The 23,887-nt window shown below is 49.4% G+C and overlaps 1 protein-coding gene across 2 annotated transcripts in view; it reads right to left on the reverse strand.

Moving 5' to 3' along the window:
• NECTIN1 (nectin cell adhesion molecule 1) overlaps positions 1 to 5,208 on the reverse strand; it is a 135,013-nt gene extending 129,805 nt beyond the window's left edge. For both annotated transcript variants that reach the window (XM_063138990.1, XM_063138989.1), the window contains exon 1: positions 4,758 to 5,208. In XM_063138990.1, the coding sequence (XP_062995060.1) occupies positions 4,758 to 4,839 (82 nt within the window). In that variant the 5' untranslated portion in view covers positions 4,840 to 5,208. The remainder of the gene's footprint in view (positions 1 to 4,757) is intronic.
• Between the last annotated feature and the right edge of the window lie 18,679 nt (positions 5,209 to 23,887).

The raw sequence follows: 23,887 nt of genomic DNA on the forward strand, positions 1-23,887 counted from the left end.
TAAAGCAAGGTGTTGCAATTATTTCCCCCAGTGCAGTTAGTGAAGGGAGGAGGGGCCTTTGGAAGGTGGAATTCTCTCAAGTGAAAGATTTCAAGTCCCCGCCCCCCAGTTTATGACCTCCCCGTCCCTCACAGCTTTTAAGCAATATGTTTCTCACCCACACCAGAAAAGAGGTTCAGGAGGAGTCAAAGAACATGGACAGCTTTACACATTTGTGGGATGCTACAAATACACACGGTGGTTAACGTGTTTGATGTTTCATAAATTGTGACGCATCTGCAAACACAGGTACTTTTGGAGTGGGGTGTTTGCAAGCTCATGCCTCAATTACTAGCAACGGCTTTATACTTATCCTAGACCTGCTTTGGGTAGGTTTACACACACAGGGGGAAACCTCTCCAAGCTGGTGCCTTCCAGACGTTTCTCCTACAAATCCCAACATTCCTGACAATGTTGACTGGGGAGGATGGGAGTTGAAGTCCAAAACATCTGAAGGGCACCAGTTTGGGGAAACCCTGGATTAGATGCACATGAGAGTCTCATTCGCATCCCTTCAGAATCGCCATCCACTCTTCGGCTGACCCTTGGACTGCTCTAAGAGGTACACCCTGTGCCTCCTCTTGAACCCATTTCCATGCCAGGTAAATAATAAAATTGCTCCTGTTTTTAAAGGCAATTAAGTATCGCACCCAGAAGTCCTGAGTTGCTGCTCATCACGCCTCCCCAGATGCTTCCTAGCCTAGTAGCCACCTTTGCATCTTAAGGCATCCAAACCGGCTGCAGCCTGCTATAAACTCTGCAAAGCAAAATACGCAGGTTGCACCAGAGTCTGTGCAGGAAGCATCTCCATTATGGGTTGTCGAGTTGATTTGTACTAAAGGCAAATTCGTTAAATTTGCTTCTCTTTCTTTTTAAGGGGCTCTGTTACCGCTTTTATGGCAATATATCCCTTTTTAACTGCGTATAAGAAAAAGCAAACACTGAAATGAGGAGAGCCAAGCAAACCATAGAAGCAGGCAATATCCGCACTGACGTGATGCGCATTAACCGTACAACAGCTCCATGCTCTCCAGGAAATTGTACAGAGGAAGGATCAGGGTGAGGAGAAAGTGTTTTGACTTGTGGAAAACTCAGAGCGGGGGGGGGGATTCACCTTGAATAGTGCCCTCCCTATTTTCCCTCTCCCAATAAGAAAATTGTCATTCTTCAGGATTCAGTACACGCATACAAGCATAGCTACACACCACCAGTCACTACTCCTTCACTGTTAACTGATGGAACTCTTAACTGCAGGATATTACTGAAGCAAAGGCTTCTTTTGCCAGAGCTCATAATAAAGCCTTGTTGATATAAAGTCCCCCACCCTCCATCCACCCTTGGAAGAATGAGAGAGAGCAGAATTTATTAGCTAATACAGTATAGAACCCAGGAAGCACAGACTGTGAATTTGATCTGCAAGCCCTAGAAATATGGGATATCGAACCGAATGAACAGGAGGGGAGTTAATTACCCTGCTCCTGTGAGCAGATGTGATCTTAACTACCAATCTCAGCTGAACTCCCAAAGGCTGTAACATGGTGCCTTGTGTATCACTTCGGAAAGTGGTGCCTACCGTGTTCCGGAAACACGCAACAGAATTAATGTTTCAAATACCTGTAATGCAGACGGATACAATGTGGTAGCAGTTGCAGCAGGCCTTTGGCATAATAACCTCTCAATCTTCATCCACAACTAATACAAAAGCTACAAAGCTGTCGATATACTTGCTCACAATCATCCTTTATCCTTGGTCTCTTTCTGCCTTCCCTCCTTCTTCCGCTCCCCGCCCCCTATCAACATTTAGACAGGAATTTGCCCCTAACTTCACCATGTCTGCTGACGGAGCGGCATAAATGCAGAACAGCGACAGGAAATTGGGGGAAAAAGTGGCAATACAAGCATCACCTTTAGGGCTAAATCAGGGTGGGTGTACTTTATTGCTTTCAAATAGTCAGAATGCACGTCTGCGTCTAGAAACTCTTGTGTTCCAAAATTCTGTGCAGGGTTGAAAACCTCTTTAAAAACTCACTCAGATGTGACATATACCTTTTAAATTCCAAGTGACATTCTTATTCCAGTCATCTAGTTCAGCTATTGGTGTACTTGTGTATATGTCAGGTCTCAAATTTCAGTGACAAATCTTGAGCCTCAGATGCAAAAAGAAAAAGACGCTTTGGAATAAAAATATCACATTCTTTCTGCTCTTAAAACACATGATATTCCCAGAAAGCATGCTTGCATAATATTGATTCCCCCCCACCTCTCTCCATGGCATGGGAAAGAAAGACAAATCTCAAAGATGAGTATATGTGTGTGTGTGGGGGGGGGGGGTTACGTATTTTATTTATCAGCCTAGTAAACAGGGATGGGGAATATGCGGCCCTCCAGATGTTGCCAGACTCTGGATCCCCAGACCTGTAGTAAAGGGACACATTTGGAAAGTAAATGCCCACTCAGATTGTTATTCCATAGAGTCAATTTCATTCATGTTAGCTCATGGAAGAAATTTGCAGAAGTTTTGGGGAGCCTGAAGTTCAAATCCCCCAAACTCAATTTTTTACAAGACGTTTTTTCATCTGCTATTTGCCAGACTTACATTTTTAAGGCTTAAAGTTTCCCAACTTCCTAATTTCTTTCATGCACCTGATTCCTGAAAAAATACCTCCCTGGGAGAAATCCATCACATTTCCAGACCACCCCTCCATTTTTTAATTTATTTTTTCAGCTTCTAGCGTGTCCCCTCCTCCCACAACCCAGTAGACTCTGGAGTTGGGCTATGCAATGCAGCTCTCAGAGCAGCCCCCTTCCCAACACAATCCAGCCCACTGAGTTGATGGGAACACCAGGGACTAGCGACACTGTCCAGATGAACATCCTCTGGGGAAGGAATTCCAAGCCAATGACTTCCTTTCCACCAGCCGCTCAGCTCATTCAGGGACCCTTGCTCTGAGATACTGCTAAGCCTGCCATCATCACCTGGCGCCAGGTGAGAAAGCAGAAAGAACCACCTCCTATTAACCTCTGCATGGAACTTTCTCTCCTCTTGTCCTCCTTTGGAAGAATTTGGATACCAACTCCGTCCCTTCCCCTATCTCCGAGGCCCACAGCATCCTCCCGCGTTGCCAAGTCCTCGTTCCTATGTGCACAGCCCTCAGTCCCTCAGGCCTCAGTCCAGCCTGCCCCCTGCCGTAGCAGCAGTAGCAGCACCACCACCACCACCACCGAAAGCCAAGCCAGGATGCTTCTTTGTACACTGCCACTCCAGTGGGCATCGAAAAGCCAGCAGACAATGGGTCCAGGGGAAGGACGTGCCCTGAGCAGCCCTCAACTGACCCAGCTGCTTGGTCAAAGGGCTCCCCTTTAGCGTCTCTCTCTCTCTCTCTCTCTCTCTCCAGATGCTGCTGACGCTGTGAGTCACAGGCACAATGACACTCAGCAAAACCCAGTTCTCTGCCACCGCTGGGACTCCAAGCTGTCAGCTGTCACAGGCAGCTGCCTCCTTCCAGTGCAACCCATTTCTTGCCGGCTGCAGAGTTCCCTCACCATTCGGCAATCCCGCCCACTGCAGAACACGCAACCGCTTCGTACCCCTGCAAGAAGAGCTGGCACAGCAGACCAGGGGGCAGCAACACCACACGCACACCCTAGACCCGTGTGCCAGGGTGGATCAGCATCCAACATCCAAAGAATTGTTCTCCCAGCAAGACACAACATCCTCCACCACCACCCCAAAAAAAACCACTTGGATTTGCACCTGACAAGCATTTCCCAGTCACATCACCAACTCATTATGCCCTTTCTCTGGTTTTTCATCTCCCCCAAGCCCATCCGTCATCCCACTGCCTGCCAGCAGCCCCCAAGGGACAGCCCTGCCGTCTGCCTTCTCAGGAAGACCCCCACCCCCACCCCTCTGGCCCGCGTCTGAATGAGCCCATGGAGCAGAGAGCAGGCGCATGCAGAAGGAAGAGCTTTTGGCTGGGAAGGGTGGGCAAGGCTGGTCAGTGGCATGCCTGGGGGCACCCTGGGTATTTGGACAGGGGCACTGAGCCTGCCAAGGGCTGGTCCTTCTTCTGAGCCCAGAAAGCCTTGCATGAAGCAGAGCAGCTAGTGGGAGAGGGGACTGGAGGGGGATCAGCAGGACTCCTTTGGCAGCCACACCCCCACTGGAACCAGGAGGTCTTCCGAAGGAGGACGGGTGGCACTGGCCAGAAAGTCCTCACATGCTCTTCCTGCCACTTGGCACAGCACACCTGGGGAGCAGCGGGAGACAGGTGTGTAACAAGCGCCCGTCCTCAGCGCTACAGTCTGGCCAAACCAAGGATCCAAACTCGCCCCCATCGGTGCCATCCCTACTCGTTGGCAGAGGCAGCCGGCAGCAGCTGGGGTGGGCAAGAACGAATTTCAAAACGCCGGGCTGGCACAGGGGTGCAGAACCTCCTGGCAGCAGGTGAGACACAGGCTGTCCAGTGCCCAGGTGGCTCCCTGGTGGCCCCCAAGCCTGCTCCAAACCCGGACAGTCTTTTCCTCCAGTTTACCGTCATAACTTTCTCCACTCGCCCTCCCCTTAAGAGAGAGGCAGACAGAAAGAGACGCAAAGGACCCTGCCCTGGCACTCGGTGTCCCCAGGGACCGGTGCCTGAAGGGCTGCAGAGAGACCCAGACACAAAAGAAGAGAGAGGGAGGGAGAGGGAGAGGGACTTGTTCAGACGATCGCTCACCTGGGAAGTAGGAAAGCGCCGCCAAGCAAACTCCGGTAGTCCACCAGCCCCCAAACCAGCCCTTGTGCAGATTCCCGGCCATCGGAGAGAGTTCCTTCGGTTGTCAGGATGGTGGGGTGTCGATTCAAACAGAGACGAAACAACGCCTGGCGTGCGGATCGATAACCGAAGAAGAATCCCCCCTGGGATCTGGCCACAGCATCAATTGGATCCACTCCAAAGGGGACCCCAAAAGGGGGGGAAAAATCAAGAGGGGGGTAGAATATCCACGAAAAGAAATCAGATCACACGCTCCCCCCAAGTCGGCGCAGAGCGCGCGTCCAAAACTCCCGTTTCCCTGGGGGAGGAAGAGCTAGTGACCGGGGCGGGTGCGGGGGCCGGTCCTTGACGACCCAACTCCTTGCCAATCGCTCCCTTCGCTGCGCGTCCTCTGGGCGGCCAGCCGCTTCCTTCCAAGCCAGCGCGGTCCCCTCCGGGATCCGAGGCGAAGCAGCACGGGCGAGCGCGGCGAGAGACACACGGAGAGGCGGCGGCGGCGCTCTCCTCCTCCTCCTCCTCCTCCGGGGCTGCTTTAGACCGGATCCTGGCGCCAAGTCATCTCCCCGCGCGAGCGCTGCGCTCCGGACCCCCCTCGTGCGGCGAGGTCGCAGGCTGGGGGGCGGCCGGGGGCCCCCTTCCAAACGGGATCCGGGGGGAGGGGGTCGGGACCTCCCTTTCTTCCCCGCTCCCTCGCTCCCTCCTTTCTCTCCCCAGCCCCCGATGGGCTCGGGTGCCTGTCTTTGGCGAAGAGACCGAGGGATCTACTGGATCCCCCAAGCACGCTGCTGCCGCCGCCCCCGGGCGATCAGAGGGCCTCGGCTCGGTGCAAAGTGCGCCCAAGCCCCATGCCTCGGTCCCAGCGCTCGGCGAGTCCCACAGCGGGCGGGAGGAGGCAGCGGCGGCGGCGGCGGATCCCGGCGAGCGGGGCTAGGGGGAGCGCGCGGCGGCGGCGGCGGCGGCTGGAGCAGCGAGGCGGCGGCGGGAGGGCAGCGGCTCCGCGCTGCAACATCAGCCCCGGCGAGCGAGCGAGCGGGCGGGCGCCTCCCTTCCCTGGGCGGCTGCTGCTGCTGCTGCTGCTGCTGCTGTGCCTGGGCTTGCTCTGAGCAGGACCCGTGTGGCCAGCCGAAGAACGAACCGGAGCGCGCGAGAGGGGCGGCGCGTGCACGCGGGCAGGCTAGCGCGCCCTCCCGCTCACGCCCTCGCGCGCCCACAGAGCTCCAGGCGCTGGCTCCCTGGCCCCGCCCCTGGGCCGGTGACGTCAGAGCATGCAACGCAAGAGGCGGGGCCGGGCGTCGACTCGGCCCTCGCCGAACAGGAGGCGCGCGCCCGGCTGCGCGCTCCGGGGCCTCTGGTGGGCAGGACGCTGTCGCGGCGCCGGGTTGAGCTTGGAGCCTCCCTCCCTGGCGTGGGCAGCGGGTGGCCCTCCAGATGTTCGGGCCTAAAACTCCCATCAGCCCTAGACAGCAGAGCCCCTGGTAAGGGATCATGGGAGTTGTAGGCCAGAACATCTGGAGAGCTGGGAACTGCCCAGCGCTGCTCTGATGGATTTCTTTTCTTCTTCATTCCTTTCGCTCTTCATTCCAGTTTTCCTTTCATTTATCCCTCCCACCCTTTTGCTTTCACTCCATTTTCTCTTTTCTCCTTCCCTTTCTTCAGTTCTGATTTTATTTTTTTTTATCACTTTCTCTCTTCTTGTCTTTTTCAGCCCCCTGCTGTCACTAAGCCTGTGTAACTGACATGCGTGCGTCTTCCTCCCCTGTCTAGCGGGAAACCTCTTGTTTCTCTTCCCTCTGCTGTCTCGTTTGTGGGGAATGTTCGATTGTAAGCTCCTCCAGGCAGGGGCCTAGCCTTTCATACTTTGCAAAGGGCCGTACGCATTGATAGCACCTTGTACAGAACAAACAATCACTGTGGTACAGTTTTGAGCACATGCTTTAAGGCCGCACTCCTGTGCACACTTTCCTGGGAGCCGGGCTCATTAAACGCTTTTGAGTACATATGGATAGAATAGTGTTGCACTCTTCCTGTGGCAATCTGTGATAACGCCAATCACTTCACAGCAGCATGGAAAGCTGTCTTATCCCAAATCAGACCCTCGGTTCATCTAGCCCAGGATAGTTGGCACCGACAGGCACAATCATTCCCCAGGGTTTCAAGCAGGATTCTTTCCAAACCCTTCCCTTTCTTTCTTCCCTCTAATTTTGTGGTTATTATTATTATTATATTATATATTATTATTATATTTATTTGTATCCCACCTTTTGCCCTCAAGGCGGCCTTACAAAATTTAAAACATATGCATTTAAAAACTTATGAATAGAAATATACAAAAGTTGTAAATATATTCCAATATTAAAACATTAAAACATTTAAAATACTTGACAATTTTAAAAGACCTTAGCACAGAAGGAGGCCCAGATCAGGGACATTCTACATGGATTGAAACTAGGGCTGTGCAGCACCTCGGGCTGAGGCCCCGAATCTGAGCCGAGGCACTTCGGACAAACCATGAGGCGCCCCGAAGCCAATTGGCTCCGAAGCTTCAGGGTGCCTCAGCACTTTGGAGCGTCCCTTGGCGGTCCCTTACCTGCTGCCTCTGCCACTGTCCACCGTTGCTGATGTCTGCTGCCGCCCGCTGTTCACTGCCTCCATAGTTGCGTCTGTCGGCTTCTGCTGCTGCTGATGCATATGACCAGAAGTAGGCTGCACAATTTTAAGATATTGCAGGGGCTCTGAGATTAGTACCTCTATGGCCACCGTAGTTTGTGGCCATAGAGCAGCCTTCCTCAACCTGGGGCGCTCCAGATGTGTTGGACTACAACTCCCAGAATGCTGGGAGGTGCAGTCCAACACATCTGGAGCGCTCCAGGTTGAGGAAGGCTGCCATAGAGGTACTAAAGAGGATGGACACAGTAGGCGGCGGATGGCCGGGGAAACGGAGCCTTTTCTGGGTGACAGCAGTTGGCACCCAGAAAACTCTGAGTCGCCTCGGAAGGCCCAAATCTCGCTTCGGCACTGAGGCAAGTTGGGCAACCCCGAAGAACCTCCGAGCCGAATCGGGGTTGCTTTGGGGGCTCCGAGGCAGATTGCGGGTGGGGGCACAGCCCTGAAGAAGGACCGAGGGGACAGGAGCAGGCAGAAGTAACATCGGGGCCTGCTCCTGCTGGACTCTTCCCCCCCCCCACAGGGCAAACTGCCATCTTGGCCCTGTGGGGAAGAAGAAGGACCGAGGGGACAGGAGCAGGCAGAAGTAACATCGGGGCCTGCTCCTGCTGGACTCTTCCCCCCCCCCACAGGGCAAACTGCCATCTTGGCCCTGTGGGGAAGAAGAAGAACCGAGGGGACAGGAGCAGGCAGAAGTAACATTGGGGCCTGCTCCTGCTGGACTCTCTCTCTCTCTCTCTTTCTTTCTCTCTCCTCCCTCCCTCCCTCCTTGACTCCTTTTCCTTGTGTGTCATGTCTTTATTAGATTGTAAGCCTGAGGGCAGGGACTGTCTTTTTTCCTAAGTGTAAGCCCCTCTGAGAGCCTTTTTTGGCTGAGGAGCGGGGTATAAGTATGATAAATAAATAAATAAATAAATAATTGAAACAACCAGAACCATTTTCAGAGGAGTAGCTGTGTTAATCTTTTGTAACGAAACCTGTTTTGTGAATGGCCGCTGTCAGTAATGTCAGGGCTGGCATCAAGAGTAGGCTTGGGCAGGCACTGATGACAGTGTTGATCATGGCAACCCGCTTGAACCCGTGCCTCTCGCTCTGGCCCAGGTAATGGTGGTGGTGAGACGGTGGAGCAGGAGATGCCAGGGCCGGCGTGCCCCATGGCGCTCTGCTTGCCAAGCAAGCGGATTGGAGCAATGGCAGCAGCAGGAGCAGCTGGTGACAATGGCAATGAGAAGGTAAACTCACCGAGGGAAGTGAGGAGATCTTGCCGAAGGGCCCTCAAGCCTGTGTAAAAGTGTAGGGCAATATCCCAGGGAAAGGGAGGGATCATCCCTCCCTGCTCCTGGGATCCCCTGTGCGTGATGTAGAGGATCCCGGGGTGATCCCCAGGATATCCCATCTTCTAGACATGCCCTCTGTGTGATTTGCTACAGGTCTGGCTTTGCATTGCTTCCTGGATAACGTCATTATCACTGCCTGAGCTCCTGCATTTCCTTTCCTTCTGACCTCGCTGTTTGCAATCCACTGCCCAACCATGTGTATATGTATGGATACCTGAAACTCAGAACGATACTTCCTGATCTGAACTCCGATGAAGTGGGACTGCAGTCCAGAAACACTTGCATCATATTAAATTGGTTAGTCTTTAATGGGCCACACGTCTCTCTGTTGTTTTTGCAACGGTCAGAATGGTTTCTGTGCTTTGGGGTGTGCATGTAGATTCCGCTCTCAATGCTGCCAGGGCCTGACCCCCAACACAGAGTGATGTGTTTTGAGGAGGGTTCAAAATGACTTTGGGTGTGAAGGCGGGTCCTGGGTGCAGCCTTGCGGTTTGGCCGTCACTGCCAGCATGGAGGGGGCGACAGAGGGCACTAATCAGGGTATGGGTAGGAGGGGGGATTTCGGAGGGGGGGATTCATTAAGCATAAGCCACATTTGCATTTTTCATTATTCATGAGCCCCTCTGTGGTGAGGGGCCAAAAAGCAGGAAAGGGGCAGGACTACTCACACCCATGTGGGCCTGACACCAGTTTTCCAATGAGGAGACATCATTGCACCACCAAGGCTGTGACCCTATGGGCATTTAGGTGGGATTCAGCCGAATTGAAGTCAGTGGGGACTTGCTTCCAAGTACACATGACTTGTTTTAGGATGGGACTCCCTGCGCAAGGATTTGTGTGAGAGTCTTTTCCCTTCTGATTTAACATGGGGGGGGGGGATCTGAAATCCAGGTAGCAGCCCAGGTGGCTGATTTGCAAAGGGCATGTAGCAACCCCCGATATGATGGCTTCCCATTCGGTCTCATAGCGAATAACCCCCTAGTCAGGAAAACCAATTCGCTCCCAGTGGTATCCATTCTGTCCTTTCCCCCCCGTGTGCGTGTGTGTGTGTGTGCGTGTGTGGAACGTGCCCTGGCATTTGCACCTTCTTTATTCTTAACCAACAGAAACTCAATCTCTGTTTTGTACCAACAGGGGCAATGACAGTGAGGCACAAAGACCTGAAGAATAGCCGCCCCTCAACATGTCGGCTAAGGAGGCACGTTGATTTCAAGCATCATTAGAAGCAGCCCAGGAAGAAATCGATGGCTGGCAAACAAGAAAAGAGAGAATCAGGTGGGGAGGTTGTTGTGCACAATGGGGAATGGGCAAAGGGGGGGGGATTAGAAAAAGAAAAAGAAACCTATAAAAAGATGCCTTCCAGTGCCCTTGGAAGGCCTCACTTTGTTAATCTTGTCAGTGGTTCATTTCCACAAACGCAAAGGACGTTTGTGGCTGGAAGGAGAGCCGATTAGGCCAGGTCTAGCAATTCAGGCTGTAGAATGATTCATTGCACTGCTTCAGGTGGCAGATGGGAGATGTCGTTTCTGAAAGTTGCCTTGAATTGTGTGTGTGTTTTAATTCCCTTCATGTAGAAAGGTAGAACATCAGAATGTAACTTAGTTCGCTCCTTGTTGGGCTAGTTTTCCACTTGCAGGAAGAGGTGTTTTTTTGTTTTAAATGCTGAAATTCTCCTCCATGAATTTATGTAATCACCCTGTTAAAGTTGTCCAAATTGGTGGCCGTCACCACATTTTGTGGCAGTAAATTCCAGAGTTTATCTGTGTGTTGTGTGAAAAGCCTTCTTCTGGAGGACAGGGGTAAGCAATGGCTCCTAGTCCTGATGTTCAGCATCAGAGACAGTTAGCCTATTATTACTCGTATTTTACAGCTGAGCAAAATGGAGGATGGGGGGATAAAGAAGCAATGCAAAGCCAGACCTGTAGCAAATCACACAGAGGGCATGTCTAGATGATGGGATATCCTGGGGATCACCCCGGGATCCTCCACATGATGCACAGGGGATCCCAGGAGCAGGGAGGGATAATACCTCCCTTTCCTTGGGATATTGCCCTCCACTTTTATCCTGGCTTTACCTGCGGTCTTGGGATGATCCCAAGATTGCAGGATGTGCAAGCCACAATCCCAGTTTCATCCTGGCTCCTTACGAGTAACTTTTTGAGCTTTTATATTGTATTTTATATTATGGTTTTATACTGTTGTTTTATACTTTGAATGGTTTAATTTTTGTGAACCGCACAGAGAGCTCTGGCTATTGGGCAGTATAGAAATGTAATAAATAAATAAATAAATAAATATGAGGAGCCAGTAACTGGGCATGGGGGTGCCCATCAGAGGGGGGAGCGAGAGGTGGGGGTTTTTTTAAAAAAAAAACACAAAAAAAACCCACAACAACTTACCTTTAGCACTCGAATGCTTGTGTGCTCATTTTTGATTAAAAACACACACAAAATGGCGGATGCAACCTCCTCCTCCTCCATGCCGCATGTAGACTGAGGGGGAGGATGTCACGATCACCATATCACGAGATCCTCCCCCTCCAATCCCTAGGTCTAGGCATGCCCAGAGATCTACCAGGAAAATTATTATATTACCTACTTTCTGTTCATTCTCACCCTAATTGTTAAGATACCTTGAGTATATATGCCATCTTTTCTGAGTTCAGACCTCTTCCGGTCTGTGTTTGGTAGTCTGTTTCCTTGCCTGGGAAGCCCTCGGTAGATTGGGGCCTGAGATTCCAACCCATAACCATTGCAAAATAACACTTGGCTGGTCATCTTACATCCTGCTACCTACCACTTGGGCATAATTCATTCCCTGCATGTGTGAAGGGGTTATTAAGAATTTTGTAGGAAGGAGGCCTGTGTATTTTTAAAACTTCTATGAGTGTTCAGACTTAATTTGGTTTTGTTGTAGAATATTTATAGTTGAGACACGGTTGGTGGCAGTGGCTCATTCTGGGGTGTTTGAAAAGGGCGTGTGTGTAAATCAAGCATCTTTCTAATGCCATTTGGAATGAACGGTAGGTTTATACCTCTGTTTTATGTTACCATTTGCAACTGCAAGCCTATTTAATCATCAGGGTGCCCGGATTGTGTCCTTCCCCCCACCCCCACCCCATCTTTCTCGAAAGGGCATCTCTTATTGTTCATCTAAATAAATAAATAAATAAATAACGGCCCTTGTGCCTACAGAACACACAATGCCAGCCTGATTGTCAAGCTGTGCTACTGAGAGCCTCCGGCTGCAGCCCAAATCCATGGCAGCTGCAGACTCGTGTGGACGGGGGGAGGAACGCAAGAAGCCCCTACCTCGGCATTTCTTCTGGGCCGAGATATTGCGCAGAAAAAGCAAGCTTGGCGGCATGGCTGCTCCCATCAGGCGTGTGCTGGGATGCACGCTGGTGAGCTGCAAGAAGCGAACTGCTAGCTTGCGGCAAGAAACAAATGAATGAAATCCCGTTGAGCCTGGGGAGGCTCTGTGTCCCATCTCTGGATAAATCCCTGGTCCAGGCTTGACTCTTTCCAATCAGCTGCTGTTGGCAGTGGGCATGAAGTCTGTGTCTCTTTTCATCAAGTTCAATTGGATCATTCCATCCTTCTCCATGCAAAGATGCAGCAGCATTATCTGTCCTTTAGAGAAGGCTCCTGTATGAGTCACTGTTCTATCCTTAGCTGCAGGGCTGGTGTCAGGCTTTTTTGCGCCCTAGGCAACGTGACCTGCTTTCACCCCCTTCCACCCCATCATATCCCCCACCACCCCAGGTAGGCGGAGAAAGGTTACCTGTCCCTCTCCCAAAGTCCTCCTGGCTTGGCGAGATGCTGCGGTGGGGAGGGTGGGTGGGTGGGTGGGCAGCTCCACTTCTGTCTGTTCCCCCCCCCCCCAGCTTGGCTTTGGCTGGGAGGGCCCAGCCGAAACCAAGCCGGGACGCTGAGGGAAGGCAGTCAGATGGCTCCATGTTCTGACTTTCGGTGTGCGCTGGAAGTCAGAACGTGGAGCCGTTCCCCCCCCCCCCCGCCTCCCCCAGTGTCCCGGCTTGCGTTTGGCTGGAAGCCCCCAGCCGGGAAGCTGGGGGAGGGCTGTCAGATGGCTCCACTTTCTGACATCCGGTGCACACCGGAAGTCAGAACATGGAGCCCCCCACCCCCGCCCCCCAGTGTCCTGGGTTGGCTTCGGCTGCTGGGCGGGACGCCCAGCTGAAGCCAAGCCAGGGACGCTGGGGCGGGGCAGAAGGCTTCGGAATGGCGCGCCCGGAAGCTGCCCTCACTCGGCCAGAGCGGCTTTGGGAGTAGGAGGGCGACTTCCGGGCGTGCCGTTCGGTGCCCCCTTACCACTGTGGCACTCTAGGCGGCCGCCTAACTGGCCTCTATGGAAGCGCCGGCCCTGCTTAGCCGCCTCCTTCTCCTCCTCCTCCTCCTCCTTCTGAACTTTTATCCTGCCCTTCATCCAGGGATCACAGGTCAGTACATACGGTTCTCCTCTCCCTCTCTGTGATATCGTCACAACAACTTTGGGAGGCTGGTGGCTTTGATTTCAGTAGAGCTGTGAATCCATTCTGGATTTCATTCAGAGCCATGCAGACCTCTAACAGAGCTCTCCAAGGTGCTGAAGTTGCTTTAGGGCTAGAGTTCAAGAGAAGAAGTCAAGCCCTCCTCCCACTCACCTGCCTGGGGGTGGGATGCATGGAGAGAAAGGGACACCTTTCCCTCTCTTCTTCCTCCCGCTGCTACCAGAGAAGGATAATTCCTTTAAGGTTCTGACTAGTTCTGATTGAAACTCAGAATGGATTCACAGCCACATCAAAATCAGAGCCTCTAGTGTCCACTGACAACAACCGCTTGAGGTTGGTTGGGCCAAGGGATTCCAACTGGCTCAAGGCCACTCAGTGAACTTCATGGCGGTGTGTGGGGCTCCTTATGCTCCAAGCATGGATGCACAAACTTTTTGATCTCAAGGACTACATGGGATGCTAGCTCAGGAGTTGGGGCTCATGTTCCCAGACATCCATCCACATGAACACACACACACACATTCCAGTGATCTTGATTCAGATTGCTATTCCTTTGCTGCTGGCGAGTGATCTATATCAGAACCTCTGGCAGAGGGAGCAGAGAATACAGGGGGGAATTGCCGTTGGTGACGTGTGTTCAGAGAAATTGGTGGGGAGGTAGGGAGGCTCCCATTGAGACTGCAGTAAAGGTCTTGGGGTGGTGGTAGTACAGGTTCTGCACTCCCTGCTCTAAAGCATTTTGTTGGTGGACATGTGGGTGTTGAGTGATCCCCATTGTGTAAGACTTTTGTGAGGGATCAAGTGCCACATGTAACATGGCAACAAGCTTGCGAATCACAACTCCTTGTGAAATGCAAAACCATTCCCCCCGCTGTAAAAAATCCATTTGAGCCTTGGCTACTAGCTGTATTATAGTAAGCAAATTGGCCAGCGCTTGCAGGCGCTGTCATGCTCATGAAGTTCTTGAAATTGCAATTAAAGCATGAAACAACATTTGGTCTGGGGAGAAATAAAAACATGCCAGCACTTACAAATGGATGCATCTTTTCCTGTGCGACAATGTACAGAGCACTGAGATGGCCCAGTGGCTGCTCTGCAGCTGGCTGTGTCATGGGTGGGTGGGTGGGGAGATGTTCATGTCATCGGAATGCTCTACTCAAGGGTCCTTTGCACCGGACTGTCAGGTACCCTTTCTAGAGAGCAAAAACATCTCCCCATTGCTCAGACTAGCAAAAAAGCTTGACTCTGCCGTTTCTGTGTTCAGGCCATCTTGTCTGACAACTCAGGCCTATTAATACAAGGAGGCCTTCATTGCTGGTTCCCTACAGATCCCTCGGGGAATTGTTCATTCTTGGGTTGTTGGCATCCTGTCAGCCACCTCTTTTGTAATGTAAGCACAAGAAACCTGAACCCGATTCTCCAAATTTTTCTTCTCCTCTAGTTTTCTTATCAAGAGCAATTTCTTTTCTATCAAGTTCAATGAGAATTATTGGGGGAAAATGTGAGAGATTTTGTTAACAAGCACAACCACCCTATTAACAACTGCAGCTGTTCTACTAGAAACAACAGCTGTTACAATTCCATCCCGGACTCAGCCTTAATAACAACAATTCTACTATACTTTTAGCATTACACTTTGGGTTTTGGTGCAAGTCCGGCCTCACACGGTTTGAGGTTTGTTTTGTTTCATTTTGGTTATAACATGTGTCATTGTTATATAATGTTTCTCAGGCATTCTTATTGTAATACATTGCATTGCCTTTTCCCAAATAATATTACCCACCGTATATATCTATATGGTCTGTCGTTTGGGCTTTTAATCTGAACTAGAGAAGAAGGCCACAGCTAGACGTAAGGTTTATCCCGGGATCATCCAGGGTTTGCCCCTGCCTGAGCACTGGATCCCCTGTGTGTCACCTAGATGAACAGGTTTGACCCCTGGACAATCCAGGGATAAACCTTAGTTTAGCTATGGCCGAAGTCAAGCCCTTCTCCCACCCACCTGCCTGGGGGTGGAATGTATAGAAAGGAAGAGACACTTTCCCTCCTCTTCTTCCTCCTGCTGCTACCAGTGAAGGAAGTCAAGTAAGTGAGTGTGAGGGTCACAGAGCAGCTGAACAGGTAAGAATGAAAGAGGGGAATGCAGGAAGCTGCCTCATACTGTGTCAGAATTTGGGTCCATTTGGACCAGTATTGCCAGTATTGTTGACACTGACTGGCAGTACCTTGCCGTAATTCTTTTCTAGTCCTACCTGGAGAGGCTGAGGACTGAACCCAGGAACTTCTGCATGCAAAACAGAAGCTCGAAGACTGAGCCATGAGTTAGAGGTTCACTCAGGGGTGGGAGAGGGCTGAAAGCCAAACGGGACCCCTGACAGTGTCTCACCCTGGAAATACTGAGTTTCAGCAAACGTTGGTAGAAAGACCCTACTTCCTTGCATAAGGCACGGTCTGTTTCCTGCTTCATTCCAAATGCCTGCTCCTTTTATGTTGCTTCCATTCATCCATCCATCCATCCCAGAAGTGTTTCCGTTGGCTTTCTGCGTGTGCTGCATTAGCCGAGCAGCCTGCAGGGTTTTTAAAAACACTCTGCGGAAATGGATGACATTATTATTATTATTATTATTACTCTAGTACTAATAATGTTAACACGGAGGCTGGAAGGGGAAGAAAAATTGCTCTCTGAAGCTCTCTTCCTCCCTGGGGGTTGGCGGCCGCTTTTGTTCCCAGGGCTGCCCTGTCACTCTACGTGGGAGAAAATACCTGACATTCTTGTCACTGCTGAGTACCTGCCGCGTATTTCCTGCCGCACTTGATTACATTACCTTTCGGTGTTTATAAACATTCAGAACCTGCACAGAGCGCCGTGTCAAACAGAATCTGAGAACCTTTAGTTTTGCTCCACCGCCTGTAAACATTCCTAATGCCTCCACAAATGGCTGAACAGTAAAATGAGCTGCGCTGCTCCAGCCCCATTCACGTTCAGGTCCCTCCTTGACTGTATGAAGCTCACTGGGTGATCCTGGGCCAATATGCCTACATTTCCAGTTGGTGGGGGTCATAGGCAAAAGAGTGCTATTGTACTCATGGCTTGCTTGTCGGTTTCCTACAAATAGCTGGTTGGCCACCGTGTGAACAGAATGCTGCACTAGAGAGGCCTTTGGTCTGATCCAGCAAAGCTCTTCTTGAGTTCTTATGAGTGCAAAATCCCATCATTGCCATCTCTGGCTGTTCCTGTGTTGGGTAGGTGTGGGGGAAGGCAACTCACATCTTTCAGGCATAGCAAATGAAAAACCTGGATGTGAGTCCCCTATCATTGTTATCATAAGACCTCTAAGTGGCTTATGTAAGAAATACATAGAAAAGCCAATATAAAATAATAAATGCATTGAGAAACATGGCAGCAACAGTAAAACAGAGGAGTGCAATTACACATCAATGAAACCCTGAGGAAACAGGGGTGTCTTCAAGAAACGTCTAAAGTTTGCCACAGTTCCTTGAGACCTTTCCCTTGAGTTTATTTCTTGAGACCTTTGTCACCCCTTCAGACATCATGTATGATTGATACTCCATCATCAGTCTGGTCCTACGTAGTGGAATTGGATCACTAGGTCAATGGAGTGCCAAGGCAATATCCGATGAAGCAAAAGACTACCTATGTTGGCTGGGAATAATAATAATAATAATAATAATAATAATAATAATAATAATAATAATAGTAGTTACCCACCTCTCCCTCTGGATCGAGGTGGGGCACAACACAAATAAAAACACCATAAAATACATAAAACTAGTTCAAACATTTAAAACCAGTACATCATTGAAAGCAGCACACCATTAAAAAGGCATCTTAAAATTCAGCTGGGTAGAAGAATGGAGTTGCATCCCAACACATCACAGCCACCAGGCTGGGGAAGACCATTCATTGAGAGGGATGGGATGGGGGCAGGAGAAGCAGTACCTATTTGCCTGAGACTGGGATGGCTTCGTGGACAAGATCTCCATGGCATGAGCAAATGGCTCCAGTCCTACCACTCTGTCATCCCCAGTGGAGGCTCTGATTATGGTGGGGCTGTGAATCCATACTGGTAGAAAATGTCTGGGATTTGTCTCTTTCTCAATCCCTCTTGAAAAAAGGATGCCTGCAGAATTTCTCATTATTCTCCACCTTTTTGTTTTGTATAATATTGCCAGGATTCGATCATTTTTGTCTGTCTCTTCTGCCAAGACTCTTGTTCATGCATTGGTTATTTCTCGGTTGGACTACTGCAACCTTCTTCTCACTGGCCTCCCTTCTTCTCACATCAGTCCGTTGGTTTCTGTTCACCACTCTGCTGCTAAGATCATCTTCTTGGCTCGCCGCTCTGAAGTTACTCCACTTCTGAAATCTCTTCATTGGCTTCCAATTCACTTCAGAATCCAATATAAACTTCTCCTGTTGACCTACAAAGCTTTTCACTGTCTAGCTCCTTCCTATCTTTCCTCTCTCATCTCACACTATTGCCCCGCTCGTGCTCTTCGCTCCTCTGATGCCATGTTTCTCACCTGCCCAAGGGTCTCCACTTCCCTTGCTCGACTTTGTCCATTTTCTTCGGCTGCCCCTTACGCCTGGAACGCTCTTCCAGAACATTTGAGAACTACAAGTTCAATCGCAGCTTTTAAAGCTCAGGTAAAAACGTTTCTTTTTCCTAAAGATTTTAAAACTTGAATTGTTCTGACTTTTATACTGCCTGTTTGGTGCATTCTCTTCCCCTCCTTATTGCTTTATTATGATTTTATTAGAATGTAAGCCTATGCGGCAGGGTCTTGCTATTTATTGTTTTACTCTGTACAGCACCATGTGCATTAATGGTGCTATATAAATAAATAAATAAATAAATAATAATATTTGGCTGAGTCATTGTGGAAGATGGAAGATGGTAGGCAAGCTGCCAGAGTGATGTTGATGCTACCACTTGCCATCACAGGACAAAAGGGGGGAAATAGAAAGAAAGACACTGCACTACCGCCATGGCTAATGATGAGCCTCAACCCTTGGAAGCTATTGGGGAATTTCTCCTCCCTGTGGACAAATTCAGTGAAAGAGTCCCTCCAATGTCTCTGCTGACGAGTAGGGTGGAGAATGTCAAGAGGCTGTTTCTGCGCAGGACTGGTAGAAGTGACAGTTTCTCCTTTTGCCTTGAATTTCTGGATGTATGTGCATGCATGCAAGCAACAAAATGCAGACTCCGGCATGTGAGGTGCACATGGGGATCTGCTCTAACCCCTGGGAGGCATGGCTCCCTGAAGGCTTAGTATTCTCGTCTCCCTATATTTGTAAGGAAAAGAAGGTTAGGGTGGTAGCACAACTTTCTAGCACCATCTAGTGTTTGAAAGGCAGTGTCTGAATTGCTGATTTCATCCCAGATGTCCAGCATTAGCTTGGACAGTAGGGGATTCAGCTGTCTTGTCCAATCGGGAATGACTTTTATCCTGGATAAATGATGTGCAAGAACATATCTGGAGATAGGGAAGTGATTTTTCATCCCTTTGATGAGTTCCCTGACCTTGAATCCTCCCCACCACACACACACACACACACACACACACACACACACACACACACCAGTCCTTACAGCCTCTCCCATGATGAAAACACAGCCACGAAAACCAGGGGAAATTATTTAATATTTGTTTACATTCAGTGGGCTAACATTCCTAAACGTACATAAAAGCAATATTGAAATGGAAATGTTTAATGCAGTATAGAATAAGCTTCCAAGAATTTCTATTGATAACTTCTTATCGAAACAGATCATGTTTTGCTTGCTGGAAAAGAAGCAGACTTTTTCCAAGGATGCCTGCCAGGCAGGTTAGCAAAATGTTATTTGGTGATTAGTATGAGCTGAGGCCTTAGAAAAAGTTCTTCAAGAAAATCCAGCCTAGCGTGAGCCCCACAGACTTCAAATAAAGTGTCTTCCACCAATGAAGGATCAGAGCAAACTGTAAGAGCTCACAGACTTGGATTCAACGTTCGGGGTGAACAGGCAGGCAAAGACTCCTGTCTGAAATCCATTGCTAGTCATTGTAGACCTAGTGTGTGTGTGTGTGTGTGTGTGTGTGTGTGTGTAAACTTCTGGCCCTCCAGATGTTTTGGCCTACAACTCCCGGGATCCCCTGCCATTGATTACGCCAGGTAGAGCTGATTGGAATTGTAGTCCCAAACATCTGAAGAGGTACAAGTTGTCCACCCCTGGTGAAGATCATACTGAGCTATGTGGGTCAAGGGTCTGACATGGTCTAAGGAAGCCTTGCATGTTCCCAGGGGAGGACATGGCAGGTAAGTGTACTGCTTTTAGCTCCTTTGGAGAAGAGAGGTATGCATTTGAAGCTGGTGGCTCTGATGTCAATGGAGTGGTGAATCCACTCCAGGTTTCAATCAGAACCTGTCAGAATTCTAAAGGAGCTCTTCAAGATGTTTCACATCCTTTAGAGTTCTGACTGGTTCTGACTGAAACCTGGAGTGGATTCACCACCCCACTGACATTGGAGCCACCAGGGAAACAAATATATTAATCAATTATTCACAATTAAAATTTGCAGGCTAAGGCTCAAGGAGGTTGCTTCCTTTGGTAGATCACCAACGGTTGTTTCCCCTTCTAACGTCTCAGAACAGCTAGAAACAACTGGGCATCCTTAGCCTGGAGAAGAGAAGATTGAGGTGAGACATGATAGCACTCTTCAAATACTTGAAAGGTTGTCACACAGAGGAGGGCCAGGATCTCTTCTCGATCCTCCCAGAGTGCAGGACATGGAATAACGGGCTCAAGTTAAAGGAAGCCAGATTCCAGCTGGACATCAGGAAAAACTTCCTGACTGTCAGAGCAGTATGACAATGGAACCAGTGACCTAGGGAGGTGGTGGGCTCTCCTACCCTAGAGGCCTTCAAAAGGCAGCTGGACAGCCATCTGCCAGGGATGCTTTAGGGTGGATTCCTGCACTGAACAGGGGGATGGCCTTATAGGCCCCTTCCAACTCTACTATTCTATGATTCGCTGATGACCCACTGAGTCTTGTATCAAAAGCTGCTGATTGCTGAGTGTTCTTGGATATCCTTGTTCATCTCCTGATGAAGATTGCCTGCTGCTTCAATTTAAGTTGTTTGTGTCGTCAAACCCAAGAGAGAACATTGTCAGGATCTCTCTCTCTCTCTCTCTCTCTCTCTCTCTCTCTCTCTCTCTCTCTCTCTCTCTCTCTCTCTGTGTGTGTGTGTGTGTGTGTGTGTGTGTTCATGCGGAATTCTTGATGTTTCCTGCACCCCACCCAATAAAAATAATTTCTATGCCTGGACTCTGGATTGCAAGGGGAAAAGAAAAACCCACACAAGAAAGCCGGGTGCAAGTGGCCGGGTACTACAAGTACTTAATGATGTACAAGCACAGAAAAGCAGAGGGGGGGGGACACAGGGCCTGCTGCAGGCAGAGAGCTCTCTAACCAACCTCTGAAAAGGCTCAGGGGACAGCAAGTGAAACCACACAAAGAATAAAATGGAACAGGGATTCTCTCTTCAATTTTCAAAGAGTGTCGGTGCCTGATGCAGCTTACACGTTGCTGTGAAACAGTTGCCTCCAGCAAGAGCTTGAAATGAATCTCACAACACACACACACACACACACACCATTATTCTTCTGCAGATTTCGATGTGGAATATTCTCCAAATACTTGCAAATATTTGTTGGAGATGTGATATCTCAGTTCGACACCTGTTGGTATTTAATTTGATTGATTTCCATCTTTGATATTGGTTTTGGTATTACATAATGGCATTTGTCCGTATTCAATGATGAACATTTGACATGCAACTATGTTTCATACTTAACAGCAATTGGTGGAGGCTATTTAATAACTCACTCTATTTGAGAGTCGCCATGCAGTGGTGTATAGTACTGAACAGCATGAGTTGGTTGACATTCAATGGTGTTTAGTATTTGATAGCTGTTAGCTTACGAGATTTCATATTTGATGCCAAAAATGTGAGTAGTGAAATTTTAAATGTTTGCACACTTTGAATATTTTCAAGTATTTGTCTCATCTATACCTTCAAGATACGTTTTTCGGACACAACACCAAGGACTCCCCCGCTCTCTCTCTCTCACACACACACAGATATGAGTTTGTAATATATTTGTATAGTTGTTTTATTATGCTCTTCATGGTTTTAATTTTTGTGAACCGCCCAGAGAGCTTCGGCTATCGGGCAGTATAGAAATGAAATAAATAAATAAAATAAATAAATATATTAAAGCCCCATAATATCTTTAAGGCCTATGATACCTCAGTCTTTCTGAGTGCATAGTGGGGACTGTAGAGATAAGACTGGACAACGTTTGGGAATTTCTAGGTTGCCACTGTTGGTAGACAGAATGCTGTAGATGTTATTTTCTTTAATAATAAAATTTTAAAATGCCTTTCGCTTTCTCTTCCTTCCTGCACAAAGGCTGTCCATTATCTCATAATAGCGCTGCTCTTTTGGCGAGGAGCGCTCTCTCTCTCTCTCTCTCTCTCTCTCTTTCTCTCTCTCTGCTGGGCTGGATTCTGCACAATGTGGATTGATGATGCGAAAAACGAAATGTCTCAAATTCCCAACCCTTCAGCCGTAAAACGTATTCTTTCTGGCTCACAGCAAGGTGTACTAGGTGGGCTGACCAGAAACGTCGACATTTTCAAGACGACGTGGGTCTTTTGTCCTTTCTGTGTCAGCAGGAGATTTGGGGTCAAACGCAATTCCATTTGCGTTACACCCCCCCCACCCACACACACACATGTGCTAAGAGTCATGCAGGAGATGAGATCTTTGTCAGTATGACTTGCCTGTAGAAAAATCGCTCTTCTGCCTTTAAGCATCCACTTGAGGTGCAGGAATCAGCAGGCAAATATTTTGACAGCACAGACACAGATGCTGTTTGAACATGAAGGCACAGTTATGGGAGCTCATTGTAAAGGTGGCAACGTTACTCTTCTGGGTCAGAGTTTCCACAGACAGGCAGGAGGGAGAAGAGAAGGATGTATACCTTTATGCTGGAGTTGGAAAACATACCTGGCCCTCATCTATATGACTTCAATAATGCTGCACCCGGGGCGCAACTGCATTGATGCTCCTTCCCAGTGTCTACATGAGAAGGTGCACAGTTGTGTGCTTACCAGCGCCACCGCACCTACAAACCCCACCAGGCTGGTCTGGGGGTGCCTGGGAGCATCCGTGCCCCCTCTTCTCTGGTTAGTGGGGTTTTTAAGGGGGAAAGGGGGCTGTTCAGAGGGGGCAGCCAGGCTGATCAGGGGTCTGGAAACAAAGCCCTATGAAGAGAGACTGAAAGAACTGGGCATATTTAGCCTGGAGAAGAGAAGATTGAGGGGAGACATGATAGCACTCTTCAAATACTTAAAAGGTTGTCACGCAGAGGAGAGCCAGGATCTCTTCTCAATCCTCCCAGAGTGCAGGACATGGAATAACGGGCTCAAGTTAAAGGAAGCCAGATTCCAACTGGACATCAGGAAAAACTTCCTGACTGTTAGAGCAGTACGACAATGGAACCAGTTACCTAGGGAGGTTGTGGGCTCTCCCACACTAGAGGCCTTCAAGAGGCAGCTGGACAACCATCTGTCAGGGATGCTTTAAGGTGGATTCCTGCATTGAGCAGGGGGTTGGACTCTATGGCCTGTAGGCCACTTCCAACTCTGCTATTCTATGATTCTATGACATGTTTTGATTGTTTTGTTTTTGGTAAGCTGTAAATGTGAAGAATCGCATTTAGAGCTAACTGGGGTGGTGGAAACAAGGAGGGAGGAATGGGGTGCACCCTCCCTGGTTGGATTTCCAACCCCCCCCATAAATTTTGTTTGTTTTTCCTTAACAAGGCTCCGTACAAGTGCAGAGCCTTGCTCCAGTCTTAAAAAGTCAGGGTAAGTCCCTGACTTCTTTAGTGCGGAGTTTCAGGGCTTTGCCCCTGGAACGCTTCGGAGTGGCGGCTGCGTCATGTAGATTACCTACTGCCACTCCGAAGCAATCCAGGGGCAAAGCGCCCATGTGGATGAGCCCCTGATTTAGAGGCAGGGTGAACCATGGGTGAAAAAGCTAAAATGGGTTAGGTTGCACTCAAAATGGCAGACCAGGCAGGCTGGTTGTAGGAGAGACAGGGAGAGAGAGGGAGAAGCAGCGCCCAGAAATAAGAACATGGCTTCCCAGGTCAGTGAACGAAGCAAAAATAAAGAGAGGATTAGAGTCTCTGGTCCTGCCAGGGCTGAGCTGTAGGTAGAGGTCCAAGGTGAACTGGGAGCCATGAACCAACAAATGGGAGATCAGAGTTGAGGGATGAAGCCAAAAGTCAAGGCCAAAGGACAAACTAGAAGGCAGAAGTGAAGAGCAACCAAAGGACACAGAAACATACCATAGCTTAGGAAGACCATGTTGTTAAGGAAGGTTCTGCTGGAACAACAAGTTCTCTTAGTCCAAGTCCAGGCAGCTCCTGAGAGCTAGCTACAATAGGTCCTTCACTGCATAGAGCTGAGGTGGGCAATTTGTGGCCTTCCAGCTGTTTTGACCC

Source organism: Elgaria multicarinata, chromosome 12 (genome assembly GCF_023053635.1).
Source record: "Elgaria multicarinata webbii isolate HBS135686 ecotype San Diego chromosome 12, rElgMul1.1.pri, whole genome shotgun sequence".
Lineage (NCBI taxonomy): Eukaryota > Metazoa > Chordata > Lepidosauria > Squamata > Anguidae > Elgaria > Elgaria multicarinata.